General features: G+C 48.6%; 1 protein-coding gene and 1 pseudogene across 5 annotated transcripts in view; both read right to left on the bottom strand.

The window, feature by feature from the left end:
- LOC135279544 (hydrocephalus-inducing protein-like) overlaps nucleotides 1–12,955 on the bottom strand; it is a 73,460-nt gene extending 60,505 nt beyond the window's left edge. For 2 of the 5 annotated variants that reach the window (XR_010346762.1, XM_064386993.1), the window contains exons 1-6: nucleotides 10,106–10,378; nucleotides 9,799–9,918; nucleotides 7,662–7,781; nucleotides 5,766–5,900; nucleotides 4,144–4,343; nucleotides 476–594 (exon numbers count right to left, since the gene is read on the bottom strand). Coding sequence is in view for 4 of the 5 variants with exons in the window: in XM_064386993.1 (XP_064243063.1) it covers nucleotides 476–594; nucleotides 4,144–4,343; nucleotides 5,766–5,900; nucleotides 7,662–7,781; nucleotides 9,799–9,918; nucleotides 10,106–10,204 (793 nt within the window). In the remaining variant the exon portion in view is untranslated. Of the gene's footprint in view, nucleotides 1–475; nucleotides 595–4,143; nucleotides 4,344–5,765; nucleotides 5,901–7,661; nucleotides 7,782–9,798; nucleotides 9,919–10,105; nucleotides 10,379–11,015; nucleotides 11,133–12,814 lie in introns of those variants that run through there. The other 3 variants (XM_064386991.1, XM_064386992.1, XM_064386990.1) reach the window with 3 other exon arrangements.
- Nucleotides 1–13,054, bottom strand: part of LOC135279718 (peroxisomal coenzyme A diphosphatase NUDT7-like) — a 211,461-nt pseudogene that overhangs the window by 90,752 nt on the left and 107,655 nt on the right.

Raw genomic sequence — 13,054 nt, 5'->3', positions numbered from 1 at the left:
TTTGTCTTGATTTGTCACCGCCCAGGAACTTGAGGGCCTGAAAATGCTATTAGACAGAAACTAAATTTATGTGTAGAGGGCAACATAGAAAAAGGGTCTGTGAAAAGCCAATGGAGAAGCAGCATGTGGGACAGAGGTGTGCAAGAAATCCATTGCATTGGAGAGAGTCAGATGGAAACCTCACACCTCACATACAGCACTGCCCAGGAATAAAAGAAAACTTCACCCAGGCATAGCCACACGGTAGTGGAGAATCAGGGATCCTCCTTCCTCCACTCAGAAACTCCCAGCAAAAGAGGAGTCCAGAATCTTAGCCTGTTAGAGGGGATCCACTTTATCAACCCCCTAAACACCAAGGAATTCTCAGTTTGCTTTGGGGTGAAGCTGAACAGGGGAGGTACCTCTGGAGGGGGATGGGAGAACAGGGAGCCATGGTGGAGAACTGTCCTGTGCCCTTGCAGGGCCCAGCACTCACCTGTGTTGCAGCACAAGTCCTTGCAATAGTCATCGTTTTTCAGCGGGTGAAATCCCACTGTCACCTCCACGGTGTCACCAGCGCCCACAGTTCCTGTGGTCGGAACCACAGAGAAAGGACTGCAACACAAAGAGAGGGATCAGGGGTTCGGAAGGACACCAGGGCATGAGATTCCTCCTGCAGTGCAGTTCACGTCAGCTCACTTGGGCAAGCAGGGAGCAAACCAACCACAGTCAACAGAAGATAGAACAGACAGGATCAGAAACAGCCACTGACCCACTTCTGAGGAGATTCAGCCCTCCTCACAAGATCCTGTGGGATAAAATTACTTCACATCCCCCATACTCTGCATCCAGCCCTCTGCAATGAGACTCAAGGGTCCCACTGCCAGCAATCCCATCAGAGAATGGTTTGTGAAGAGCACAGAGAGGGTTGAGAACTATCTGCATGCACAACTTGACACTGACTGCCTCAGGAATTTCTTTTTTCCTGCTGCCTATAAACCTCATCTCAAGAGATGCAAATGTTAGGGCACTACCTGTCCTGTGAGATTAGCCTAGGAATCAGACAGGGAGAAGGAACGTTTCCTTGAAGACCATGGAATAATTACTGTTGAATTTGCAGTGTGGTTCTTTGGTTTATTTTACCTTTAAAACATGCTGATTTAGCCTAAAAAGGGCACATTTTATCTGCTTTTCAATGAAAGCTGCTCTAAGAAAAGGAACAATCAAAACTCTGAGAGAGGGCAAATCAGATTGCGGGAGGCTGGATTGTAAGAGAATAGAGATAGTGCAGAAGGCAATCTCGCCCCTGAGGAGTTGCAGCTGTGCTAATTACCAAAGAGTATGAACAGCCTTGCCCTTAAGAGGTCACAGCTATGTCCAGTAAGGATGGTTCAATAAGGATGGGTGTTATAAAAGAGTGGATTACCTGGTCGAGAGGAGAGTTGGAGTTTGTCAGCTGTGCTGTGAAGGGTAAGGGTCAGGTGGTTGTGCTAGGGACAGCAAGGGTTAGTACAGGCTGTGAGGGACAGGAAGGAGTCAGGTGGCCATGAGGAAGAAAGAGAAAAGGAGTCAGTGTTGTGAGGAGCTGCCTGTGAGAACTCACAGAGAGAAGGTATGAAAGTTTTACAGCAGGATGATGAACTGACAGTGAGTTCCCATCCACCATCAGTTGGTGCCAAGCACCAACACCAGATTAGAGTAACACAGTAACATGGAAACAAGACCCAAAAGGAGGATGCCATTTAAAGTCTGAAGGATCCAATCCCAGCTAAATGAAGCACCATGAGCAGGAGTACACCAAGGAAGCAGAACAGGAGTATCTGTGTATTTACCAGCAATGCAGTCTGGGACTCTGGGTTGTCATGCAGGCTGGTAATTGTTTACTTGGCCCAGCAGCCAAACTCTGTGCAATGTGTTGGAAATAATTATGCAGATGTGTTGGTGCACTTTGGATTTGACAGGAGCAACTAGGATTGGTCACCAGGTAAATAGCTCTTGCCTGATAAACACAAGACTGTGCTTTGATGCTCAGGGACAGCTCAGGTGAAATGTGCTTCTGCCCAGCAGCTGCTGGGCTTTGTGCTCTTCTACAGCCCCACTGAGGAAACAAAATTCCTGGCCTTGGTGCTTTGCTGGTGGTCAATCTGTCACTTAAAAGTGTGTTCTGGGGAGCTTGGTGATGAATGCATCACACACAAAATTAGAGAGAACACCTGGCAAGCTGAACTTTATTCATGTCAGTAGTGACAGCTGATGAACTTGCTTCAGGTTCAGCTCATTAAGGACCTATTGCTGCAATTATGGGCCTGACATTCCCATTACCCTTGGTGAGAACATCACTACTGGCTGATGGAGAAGCTTTGGGCCAGCATTGTTTATGTGCTGGATGTGAGACTTTGGAGGGAGGGGAGGAAAGACAAGGCTCCAGCAAAGCCAGATTAGTGTACGTGCTCCCGCATCTGCCCCAGGGGTGATGCCAGGACTGCTGCAGCTCTCTGCTGGGGCTTGGGGGATCAGTGCCTGGTGTGGGCAAGGCACAGGATTCTTTTCTTAGTCTTTTGCCAGAAATTTCATCAGAACAGAGAAGCTGCCAGTTAGGGGAACCCCTGGCCAGGCTTCAGTGCTACCTTCCCTTCCATTCCCTTCCCACTTCTGCCCCATGTTACATGCTCCTGCCCTCACATGGCAGGATGGGAATAACACTCCTGGGGGTGACTTCAGGGGCTGCCTGAGAAAGGTGTCTTCTTATTTTCAAATTATCAGGAGAAGAGGATCCAGCCAAGTTCAGGACGCAGTTGTCAGGACTGAAAAACTGACTGCAATTCAGCCCCTGCATCTCTTACATCCCTGGGCTGTACCCACCAGACTCCTCTGTTACTGCTGTAGCAGTCATCTCTCACACAGACCTGACTCCCCAAGACCCAAGGACACAAGCTCTACTCCTCTGAATTTCAGCCAGCATCACTAAGCTGTTCCCTGAGCCCAGATCTATCTTCCCAGAGAGAAGAGCTGTGAAGGAGACATCCCTTATACTGTAATAAGCAAATGAAAACCACTCCCAAGAGATGGGGCTGGCAAGCTAAGTTTTCGCCTTTTATCTGTTAATTGTGAGCTGTTCCCTAAGATAGGTCTCATTCTGTTAGATCCATCCTTTCAATGAATCACTACTGCACCGGACAGGCAGAAAAGATAAGCTATGGAGGGGGTTTTAATAGGTTATTTTCTTCTGCTTTTTAACTAGGTCCATTTCTATGTTTGTTTCCTTGTATGGCATCTAAAGACAAGTCCAGATCTCCCAATGGCCCCTTGCAATCCCCAGACACTGGTCTTGCTTTGAGCAGTGTGTCTGCTCAGATGATTTCCAGAGGTCCCCTCCAGCAAAAGTTATTCTATACTTTTATCTTCTAAGTCAGCCCAATTGCTTTTCACATATTCACTGAATGTTTCATATTTCCTATACACCTGTGCATGTACCTATGGGCATGTGGTATAGTGATAGGCATTACAGGAGCTCGACCTTCATGAAAAGATCCCAATGAAGAATTCATGATCTTTTGGCAAACATTTAACACGAAAAAAAAAGACAAGACAGCATAAACACAGGAACTTCAGAGTATTTAAAAAGAAACCTCAATTAAAGGGGCAAAAACTTACTCAGAGATTTAAATCATCTGTTTGAAATTTTAAACTGGATTTCAAAGGTTCATCACAGAACAGAAGAGGTGACTGATGCCCTCAGCTGACAAGGGAAATCAGATCAGCTTTGGGATCAGGAACTGCACTGGCTGCCTGCAGCACAGCTCATGTTGGGCATCTGATGAGAGGACCACTGGGAGGCCACGTGCCTGTGGCCTCCCAGAGAATGGGTCTATTTGGCTGACAGTGGTGAGTAAGCATTTCAGAAGCTGCTTGTGCTCAGGAAGGTGCAAGCCAGCTACTAATGTGTTCCAGCACCCTCCAGGAACAGAGAAATCTGGGACAGAGACAGCTCAAAGGCTGCATCCTGCTAAGAACACTGAAAGCAAGAGCAGCTGCCATCCATCCTGCTCGTTTCCAGCCAGGCTGCAGGGCAGCAGCTGTGATGCTCTGCTTCCTTCTGTTGCTCTTTCCCAACCCTGTTATCACCCCAAGGTGTTTTGCACAAGGAGAGATGGGCTGCCTCACCTCTGGGTGCTCAGCTGGAAACAAGCTGCCCGGTTACCAATATTGTGAACCAGCAGAGTCTTCTGGGTGCTGCACTTGACCGGACACTCAGAGAAGTTCAGCTCGTCAGGGAAATCCAGGACGGCTCGAGCACGAATGGCCCTAATTGGCACAACTATCCTTTCCCTTGAAGTGATGCAGACGACCTCATGGGAATAATCCTGCAGGAAAAGAAACTGCCTCAGCACAGGGCATTTAGCCATCCCCATGGCAGAAGAAAAACCATTTCCTATAACCCTTCAAGGGCGTCAATTTACCTATTCCACCCTAAAATGAACACTAAGTTCTATTAATATGTCACATTTTAAAGGCACCAGTGCACTTTGAAAACTAATCTCTGTGGCATTAAGCTCTTGTGTCATTTGGGTCATACAGAGAACTACCCTAGGCCACCATAACTTTTACTCTAAATTTTAATGATGTTAAATAATTCCTAAGTCCCTTCTAAGGAACATGGAGCTAGGGAACACAGGACACTCCTCTTTAGGTTTCTGTATTACTGCTATTTGAGATAGGACAAAGTCTTAAACTGACTCTAAGCAGCAAAAGGAAGATGAGAAAACAGCTGCACCCAAAGAGATCCTGCAACTCTGGCCTGGTGTAGAAACATCAGTTGGCTCAGAACTCCCCTCTAACTTTGCCTCTCCAACCCAGGTCAGGAGAAGAACAGTGCTAAAAGGTAGCAGGATGCTGTTGGAAACAGCCTCTCTTTGTTTCCCTGCAAGGCTTCCTCCCTTCCATGCCATGTCCTAAACCCTTCTGGATGAACAAGCCTCCTGATCCCAGCACTGAGATCAGACTTGCCAGGGCCTCAGCCCTGGTGTTCAAACCTCCACACAAAACACATTTGGCATGAAATGGGTGCCAGCTGACAGAGCAAGCACAGGGACAGGCATGAAGACAGAGGCACAGCAGTGTCACTGCCATGGGCTCTGGGCTCACAGGTCTGCCTGCAGCTTGGACCTGCCCTTTCAGGGACCTGAGCTCTTTCAGACAGGTGTCCAAGTCGCCTGCAGCTCAGCAACCTCCTGCTGACTAAGGACACCCAGAGCCCAGTGTGCCTGTGCCAGGCTGGGCTCACAGGCACAGCACATCCTCTGCCCTGGCCCTGCAGCTGTACCATGGTCAGCTGTGCTCTGGGGCAGCACAGCTGCAAGGCTGGAGAACAGAGGGTGTGAAAAAGCACCATCTTTGCTCCAGCTCAGGGCGAGGCAGGAAAACTGCTGGCAGTCAGGAAGGAGGAAAGCTCTCAGACCTTTGTTCCTCTAGAATTTTCCATAATAATTAAGCTCTTTCCACTGTACCTAGAGATAGCCAAACATCTGTCATTGTCAACATCCCTGTGTAATTTTCATATCGTCCCCTGTGCATCTTCCCTTGGGAATGCTCAGAAACGTGCAGGGAGGGGAAGCTGAGCCTGTCAGGCCTGGGTGCAGTGCCTGACAGCACGTGCCAAAGTGTGAGTGGCTGCTGCAGGCTGCCTGTCCATGGCCTGGAGCCAAGCTCACAGCATGGAATGGGCCATATCCAGAGTGCAGGGTGGTTTTGGAGAAAATTCTCTGGTTTGGCTCCTCCAGTCTCACCTTGTTCTTGTTGGGGGTGAACCGGATGCGCACAGGGGTAGATGCACCTGGCAGCACGACGCGGTACGCATCGTTGGAGCACATGAGCTGGAAGTAAGGTGAGCTCTCCATGGAGACCTTCACCACCTGAGGGTTCTGCAGGAAAGACGTGAAATGATGATTTTGCCACTTGTGGAAACAGGACGAGAGGAGACCTGTCTGTGCCCTGGTGTCATCCCTCCATGGCCCCTTTTCCAAAGCACTTTCAGCTGTGGAGGTTCAGGAATGTAATTCACACGGGTGAACTTGAATCCCTTCTCTCTGGGTCCAACATTTTGGCCAGGGGCAGTAGGGCAGTGCCTGGTGGGAAAGAAGGGCCAAGCAGGTCAGCACCAGCAGGATGGAGACAGAGCACCTGAACCAAGTCATCTGCATATTCAACAGGGCCAAAAACCTGCTGTCTTCTGCCAGCACAGAATATGCAGTAGTCATATTCCAGAGAGGGAAGGTGCTACCTGAAAGCAAACCAGCACATTGTCCTGGGGGAAGGAAGAAATTCCCTTCTAGCAGATCAGGTTTGGGTTTCAGAACACGTTCTGGGGATAGAGTCAGGCAGGCAGACCAGCAAGAGAGAAGACCAAACACTGTGGCCTTACTGGGAATAAAAGCAAACCTGAAAAGCAAAAGCAGGAACACAGCAAGACAATCCCCAAAACAAGGAGATGACAAAGAGAATTTAAATGGGCAGTAAAGCAGCAAGGAAGAATCATAAAACCATGAGAGCAATCAACTTGCCAAAAGTGACAAACACAGACAGGCTGTGCCTATTAGCTATGGGCTTCAAAGGCATTTTCTGCCTGGAAAAACATGACCAGCACTGACTGACAGTGTGGTTCCAGTATGAAAAGCCAATCTTGCCTCTCCAGGGGTTCTTGCAGCCTGTGCAGGCAAGCTGGGCTGCTGGGCATTCCTGCCTGCAGCCAGCAAGCCAGGTTCTGCTCTCTGGGATACACAGACACAGCAAATATGCATTTTCTAGCAATTTTCTAGCATTTTCTATCAACCCCTGAGCACCAAAATGCTCTCCAAAAGTCTAACCCAGATGATTTTGACTCCCTCCTGTCTCTTCCCACCAGCCCACTCTGGGCAAAAGCCTCATTCGAGAAAATGTTTTCCTCTTTACAGTGGAACATAACTGCTGAAATTTTTCAACTTTTTCCCTTTCAACTCTCTTGGGAAACTGCAAAACACTCACAATTTCTTCAAGTGAAAGTGAAAACCTCCAGGAGCACGTGGCTTTGGTTCTCCAAAGGAAAAACAGAGCACCATGTTGCTTTTGGAAAACCTGAGAAGAGCTGGATGAAGCTAAGCGGGAGCACCTTTTAGTTGAAGTGGCACCTAAAAGCCTCCCACTGCTTCTGCTACATCAGTCTGATTCCAGGGCTCTTTCAGAACATGCTTCCTGCAGTGCCAATGCCATTAATGAGAAGTGATTCCAGCATAAAGTGGAGCAGACTCAGCCCCTGAGCTGACTGTGAGCTGCACAAAGGGAGCCAAACAGGCTGAGAGAGGCAGAGATTCCTACCAGGAACCAAGATTAACCAAGGAGACACAGGAGGTGCTATAGACTCAAGGCAAAGCATGAGAACAGGTAAGAACTGTACAGGCCTCAACATTCCTGTCAATCCAGAGCTTTCAAGAGAAGGAAACTCCTTTGGGATAGACACCATCAACGCATGGCCAAAATCAGGGGACAGTTCCCAGCACGGGAAGATTTCCACCATCTTGCAGAACAAGGGGCTGAGACATTTTCTTCTGCATGTGCTGCAGCAGCTAACTTGCTTTGCTGTACACTATGGGAATTACACCACTCTCCTCTTCCAGCACAGTCTTAAAGCTTCACGTCCCAGCACTTACCTTGCCTTTATTAATGAGAGACAGTGCCATTTCAGAGACCTCATGAGCGCCGAAGTTCTGAAATACCATCTCTGGTGGGGAAACCTGAAGCACGTTCAGTCTCCGGGGAGCTGACGGCAGCTGGAGAGGAAAGGGAGAGCACGGAGAGGTTCAGCTGCTGGGAGGAAGGTTCATGAAGGAGAATCTTACACTGATCCCCAGTGAAGTACAAACTCTGGGGGAGCACGTCTGCCCAGCCCACACTGGGGAAACAGTGGCTCACCCACCTCTGCTCTGAGCTGACTGACACCTGCTGGGCCACACAGAGCAGGTTCAAGCCAAACTGCTCTTTTGGCATGCATTTCTCCAGATTTCCTTCTCCAGAATGCCAGGCAGCACTTACCTTAAGCACAGCCCTGTGCCCATGGGGTCACAGAGCTCTGGGGCACTGACTGAGCACTCATGGAGTAAGTAAAATGCATGAATTTACAGGAGACTCCATGGGAAACCGTTTTGGGATGCCCTTTACTCTGAGACAGGGAAAGCGAGGCCCACACAACTGCAAATATCTTTTTTGCTCTAGAATTAGACAGCAGTAAAAAGAGAACAGTACCAGAGGAGGTGCGAGATGAGGTGATATTTTGCTGAAGCCAAAAGGTCACTAAGCAAAATAATGGAATTTGTTGGTTCTATGTGTTGTTTGTGGTTTGGATTTGTTCAGGTTGGTTTGTTGGGTGTTGCAGTGAGAGGGACGGAGTTAAAGACCTGACCAAAAGGAAGTAGGAGGAGACGGGACAGAAAAGTTGGTGGTTGGTAGAGAATGGAAGTTCCTGGATGAGTACCCATCCAGGGGACAGGGACTGCCCTGGTTGGGTATGGAGGGGATAGAAAGATTGCCATTTTCTCAGAGGGTGTGTGTGTCCTCAGCTCTCAGGGATGGAGACACACCCGGCTCAGCTGAATCATTACTAATGAACAGTTTTCTTTTGCTTCGATGATATTGTCCCCTTTAATTGTACTTAAAAGTTAGTGCGTTTCAAACAGAGGGAAAGGCAAAAATAAAAAGAGAAATGAGGTGAAAATAAAAAGACAAATGAGGTGAATGCTGAATGAGGATAAGGTTCAGTTGTTTTCTCAGCAACTGGGGTAAAAGTAGAGTTGGCATTGCCTTTTTCCATGTGCTTTAAATGGGTGCTTTCTTGTAATTATTGCTATCTTATTTAATACCATTGTAGAGGCATGTCTGGAATGATGTGACAACAGCAAGCAAATGCTTCTGGAGCAGACACATTGCTTTGAGAAAACTCTCCCCTGCTTTGTGTGCCTTCTGCAGCCACACTGCTGTCACTGCAGAGACACCAGCAGGTCTCCTGTGTGACTCCCCAGAGACACAGTCTGCTGAAGGGAGTGGCTGCAGCACATTGTCCCTTAGTTGTGCCCCTCCCTGAGGTGTTCCCAATGCCCCTCTCCAGGGCAATCCTTCACCAGTTTGTTCCATGTCTCTTGCTGCCAATTTCCTGCTCAACAGCCCACTCAGTCACCTACCCGTTTGGACTGTGCTTTATACTGAGCTAGTCCTGCCAGCAAAGCAGCTTTAAACACACCTTGAAGTAGGCACTGATCCAGATAAAGCACATCCATTCCCCTCTGCCCAGGGCGAGTCCCCTGCACGTCTGGCAGCCTGCAAACTCTAACACCCCATCTGGGTCCCAACACATTGTTCCAACCCAAAGCATTAATGCAATTTGTTTTGCTAAATATGAAGTAATTCCTGCAGCTCCTCGGCCTTCCAAGGCCAACGCTGCCACTCTGGAGGGAATCCTGTGACCCTGAGCATTTGATGGTAACCACACCAAAGCAAGAGGAGGAGAATTTCAGCAGGAGAATGTCAAATGCCAATGTTGTGCCTTTGTGTCCCCAGCCTTCCCCCATTGTTTTAGCAATGGCAGCCGCACTCCAGCACACCCCAGCAGCTGCAGCAGAGGTTATTTGTGTTGGCTTTGTGCACATCAGGACTCCCAGTGCACCACTGCCAGCAGCTTGCAATGACAGCAGGACCTGGACACTGAGGTATTTTGCTGGAGGCAAGCCTGTCACAAGCACACACCCTCTTCAAACATCATGTTAAACAGAAAGGAAAAGAGCAGGAAAAGGCTACCTTTTGACGAGTCTCACTCTGGTCTACACGTGGGCCAATTCTGGGCAGAATACTCCCCCCAGTGCTGGCCTTCTTCTTCATGCTGAGAAACTTTTCCCTCAGGAACTTAGAGGGAAGCAGCTGAAAGACAAAAATAAGCCTGCTGGAGCCTCAGAGATGCACTTGTTCAGAAAGGCTTTTCTTGAACAAGTGGCACTGGTGAATAACTTGTGATCACAGCCACTAAGACAGCCCTGGAAGCCCTGGAAGTTTCCTGCTGAAATACTTAGCATCAGTAAATTAATAACAAAGAGTGGAATACACATACTCCAACCACATGGCTGTGTCCCATTAGCTTCTCCATGATTTGATGTGACATGTTTGGGGACTTCTGCTCTTTGGGCATTTGTTTCCTCTTATGTTTCATTGGATTGAGACAGTGAACTTTTCAGAGAATGGGGAGGAGCTCTCAGAACTCCCCAAACTCCATCCCTGCACAACACTCCAAACTCACAGCAAGGAGATATCGCTGCTGGGTGAGTCCAAGAGATGCAAGAAAACAAAGTTGTACCAAGCGTGAGGTGCGCAGGAATTTGTCCAAGTTTTAGTTCCCTCTGTTAATTAGCATTTGTTTTCTCTGCCTGGGCTCACAGGCCCCTCCACAGAAGAAAACAGAGATCTCTCCTTGCCAGAGCCTCAGCACTGGGGCATCTTCAGTCAAGTGAGCTCCAGACAGCAAAGGACCTTTGTGGCCCTGACTCCAGGGCTGCCTGCAGGGCTGGAGCTGTGCCAAGCCAGGAGCTGAGAGAGAACAGCTGCTTTGGGAGCTCTTCTGGCTGGGATCAGCTGTGGCTCTCAAGGCTTTGGGCAGAGTTTGAGCTTTCCCCCCCACATGCCCAGGGGCCCAAGGGCAGGTAGGTCACAGCAGCACAGGGCAGTGTCCAGCCTGACAGAAGGAATTCCTGTGGCAAAGGGCAGGCACAGAAGCACATGCTTAGGGCTTCAGCTGCACATTGGTTTCACTTGGCTCCCGTGGCACAGCCAGGCAAGGCGCTGGCTGTCCCTGAAACATCACACAGTGTTCCCTACTGCACCAGGACAGCCCCCACCAACAGCAGCACGGCACAAAGAGCTGGGGAGGGCTCTGCAGCTTCACAGCACTGCTGGACAACAGGGGCAGGGACACCAGGGACAGCAGGGGAGTTTCCAGCCTTAACACAGCCCCAGTGGGTACTTACAGTAAAAGATTTCAGCGTTTCCCGGGAAAAAAGACGAGGTGTTGGTGTCGTTTTTGGCAATCCGGACGCCATTTTCAAGGGAGGATGTCGCAGACGAGCGACAATGCCTCAACAAAACTGGAGGGAGCAACAATGGAACTGTGAAAATCCAGAACCCAATCCATGGCAGATTCAAGGCATATATTGGTGCTAAAATTTTTATATTCTTTGAAAGTAGTTGAGTGCTTGTTTGGCATAAGTAACTAGTACTGTTAGGCCTCTAGTTGGACTTTATTTGGACTAGATGGCTACCTTGTGCAATTCCAAGATGGATCATACTGAAACCTGGAGCTAAAAATCTGAACATTAATAATCGTTAGAACAGAAAAAGCTGTAGCTTAAATATTACTTAAAAATAGCTAGAGTGGACCTCCTCTTCTTTAGGCTAAACAACCCCTCCTCTCTCAGCTGCTCCTCACAGGACTTGTGAGAGACCAGAATGCTATGCCTAATGGCTTAAATATTGTTATGAAGCACTTTTTGCCCATTGTGACAGAAGAAGCCGTGACCACCAAAGCTGTGTATAAAGAAGCTGTGACCACCAAAGCCCATCCCTCCCTGAAAACACCTCCTGACTGGAACTTGGGACTGTGAGTTAAGCCACCTACGGGAAGTTGAGACAAGATAAAGGTGACACTATTGATCTATTAGCTCAGGCCTGGGGAGAAGTGAATAAAGCTAAGGGAGAAAAATGTGTCCACAACAAAGCCAAACCCAGCAGCTGTCCTGAAAATCAGCTCTGTCTGGCTTCAGGGTGGAGAAGTCATAGCCACAGACTATGGGAGGTTTGCACACAAACCTCCCATCAGCAGAGGGGGAAGGAGGAAATTTTGGCTCTGTGGCCCAACCTCTGGTAAGAGGCAGTGGACACCCATCCTCCCTCACACAAACTGGCTCAGCTCTAAAACCCCCCACCCCCAGAAGGCCACATCCAGGGGACATTCCCATCAGGGGCAGCTCAGAGGGTGTCATAACCCATCAAGGACCTCCAAAGTGCCCCCAGAGCCATTCCTGAGCCCTTGCACCAGATCACTGCATGGCATGCAAAGTAACACAACAGATCTGAAAATCCACAACCCAATTCACGGCAGACTCAAAAGGATATACTGGTGCTAAAGATTTTATATTATTTGAAAGTAGCAAGAGACAGAGTCCAACTTGCCCCACCCCAGGGAGGTACCTGAGCAGTCCCACCTTGCCCAAATCTGCATGAATCCATTGGAGTCTTAGGTTTTGGGAGACCTCACCACAGAGAAGACCAGAAGAGGATTCAATGGTATGCCATGGCATCCACACAATGGTGATACTTTCTACTTATCTGTTACTCTATTTCTCTCCCTCTCCCCAACCTCCTTCTCTATTTCTCTCTGTCTCTTCCTCACATTTACTGTTACATAAAATCCAGACTATTGACTTTGGCATATGGTCTCGTTTGCACCTTAATTCAGGGGCATCTCCCCAGTAATTTTAATAACCAGATCATAACAACCTACTGAAACTTGAACAGAACTCATTCACCTTTAAGCTGTTTAAGTAATCACTATAGGAAAAACTGTATAGACTAGTATATTTAGGAAACGTTGCATTTCTTCAGTGAAAAAAAGCACAATCAGTAGACCATATATCTTTCTCAGCTGTACATGCCACTGAACTGCTGCACCAGAACACTGGCATTATCACATCCTGTATTTCCCTTTGGAATTCTCTTTCAGAGCACAGATGTGACAAAACCAAAAAGTACAACTTTAGTCAATCTTTACCTTCAAACGAAATTCAGGACTCGCTCGCAGAGACCAATGCTCTGCGAGTTCAGGACTCGCTCGCAGAGACTAATCTCTCCGAACAACTCACTTGACGAATCGCTGAGTGTAGCCGTAGCACGAGCCCAGGCTGACATCGGCCAGCCCGGAGCGCGCTCTGCGGCGACTGAGGCCGCAGCGCTGTCACAGACGCTGCCGGGGCCGCTCGCGGTTACCCGGCAACCGCGGCACCCGATTGTC

Source organism: Passer domesticus, chromosome 12 (assembly GCF_036417665.1).
Source record: "Passer domesticus isolate bPasDom1 chromosome 12, bPasDom1.hap1, whole genome shotgun sequence".
Classification (NCBI taxonomy): domain Eukaryota; kingdom Metazoa; phylum Chordata; class Aves; order Passeriformes; family Passeridae; genus Passer; species Passer domesticus.
The sequence above is the reverse complement of the archived record's forward strand: the minus strand, read 5'-3'. Positions and strand labels throughout refer to the sequence as shown.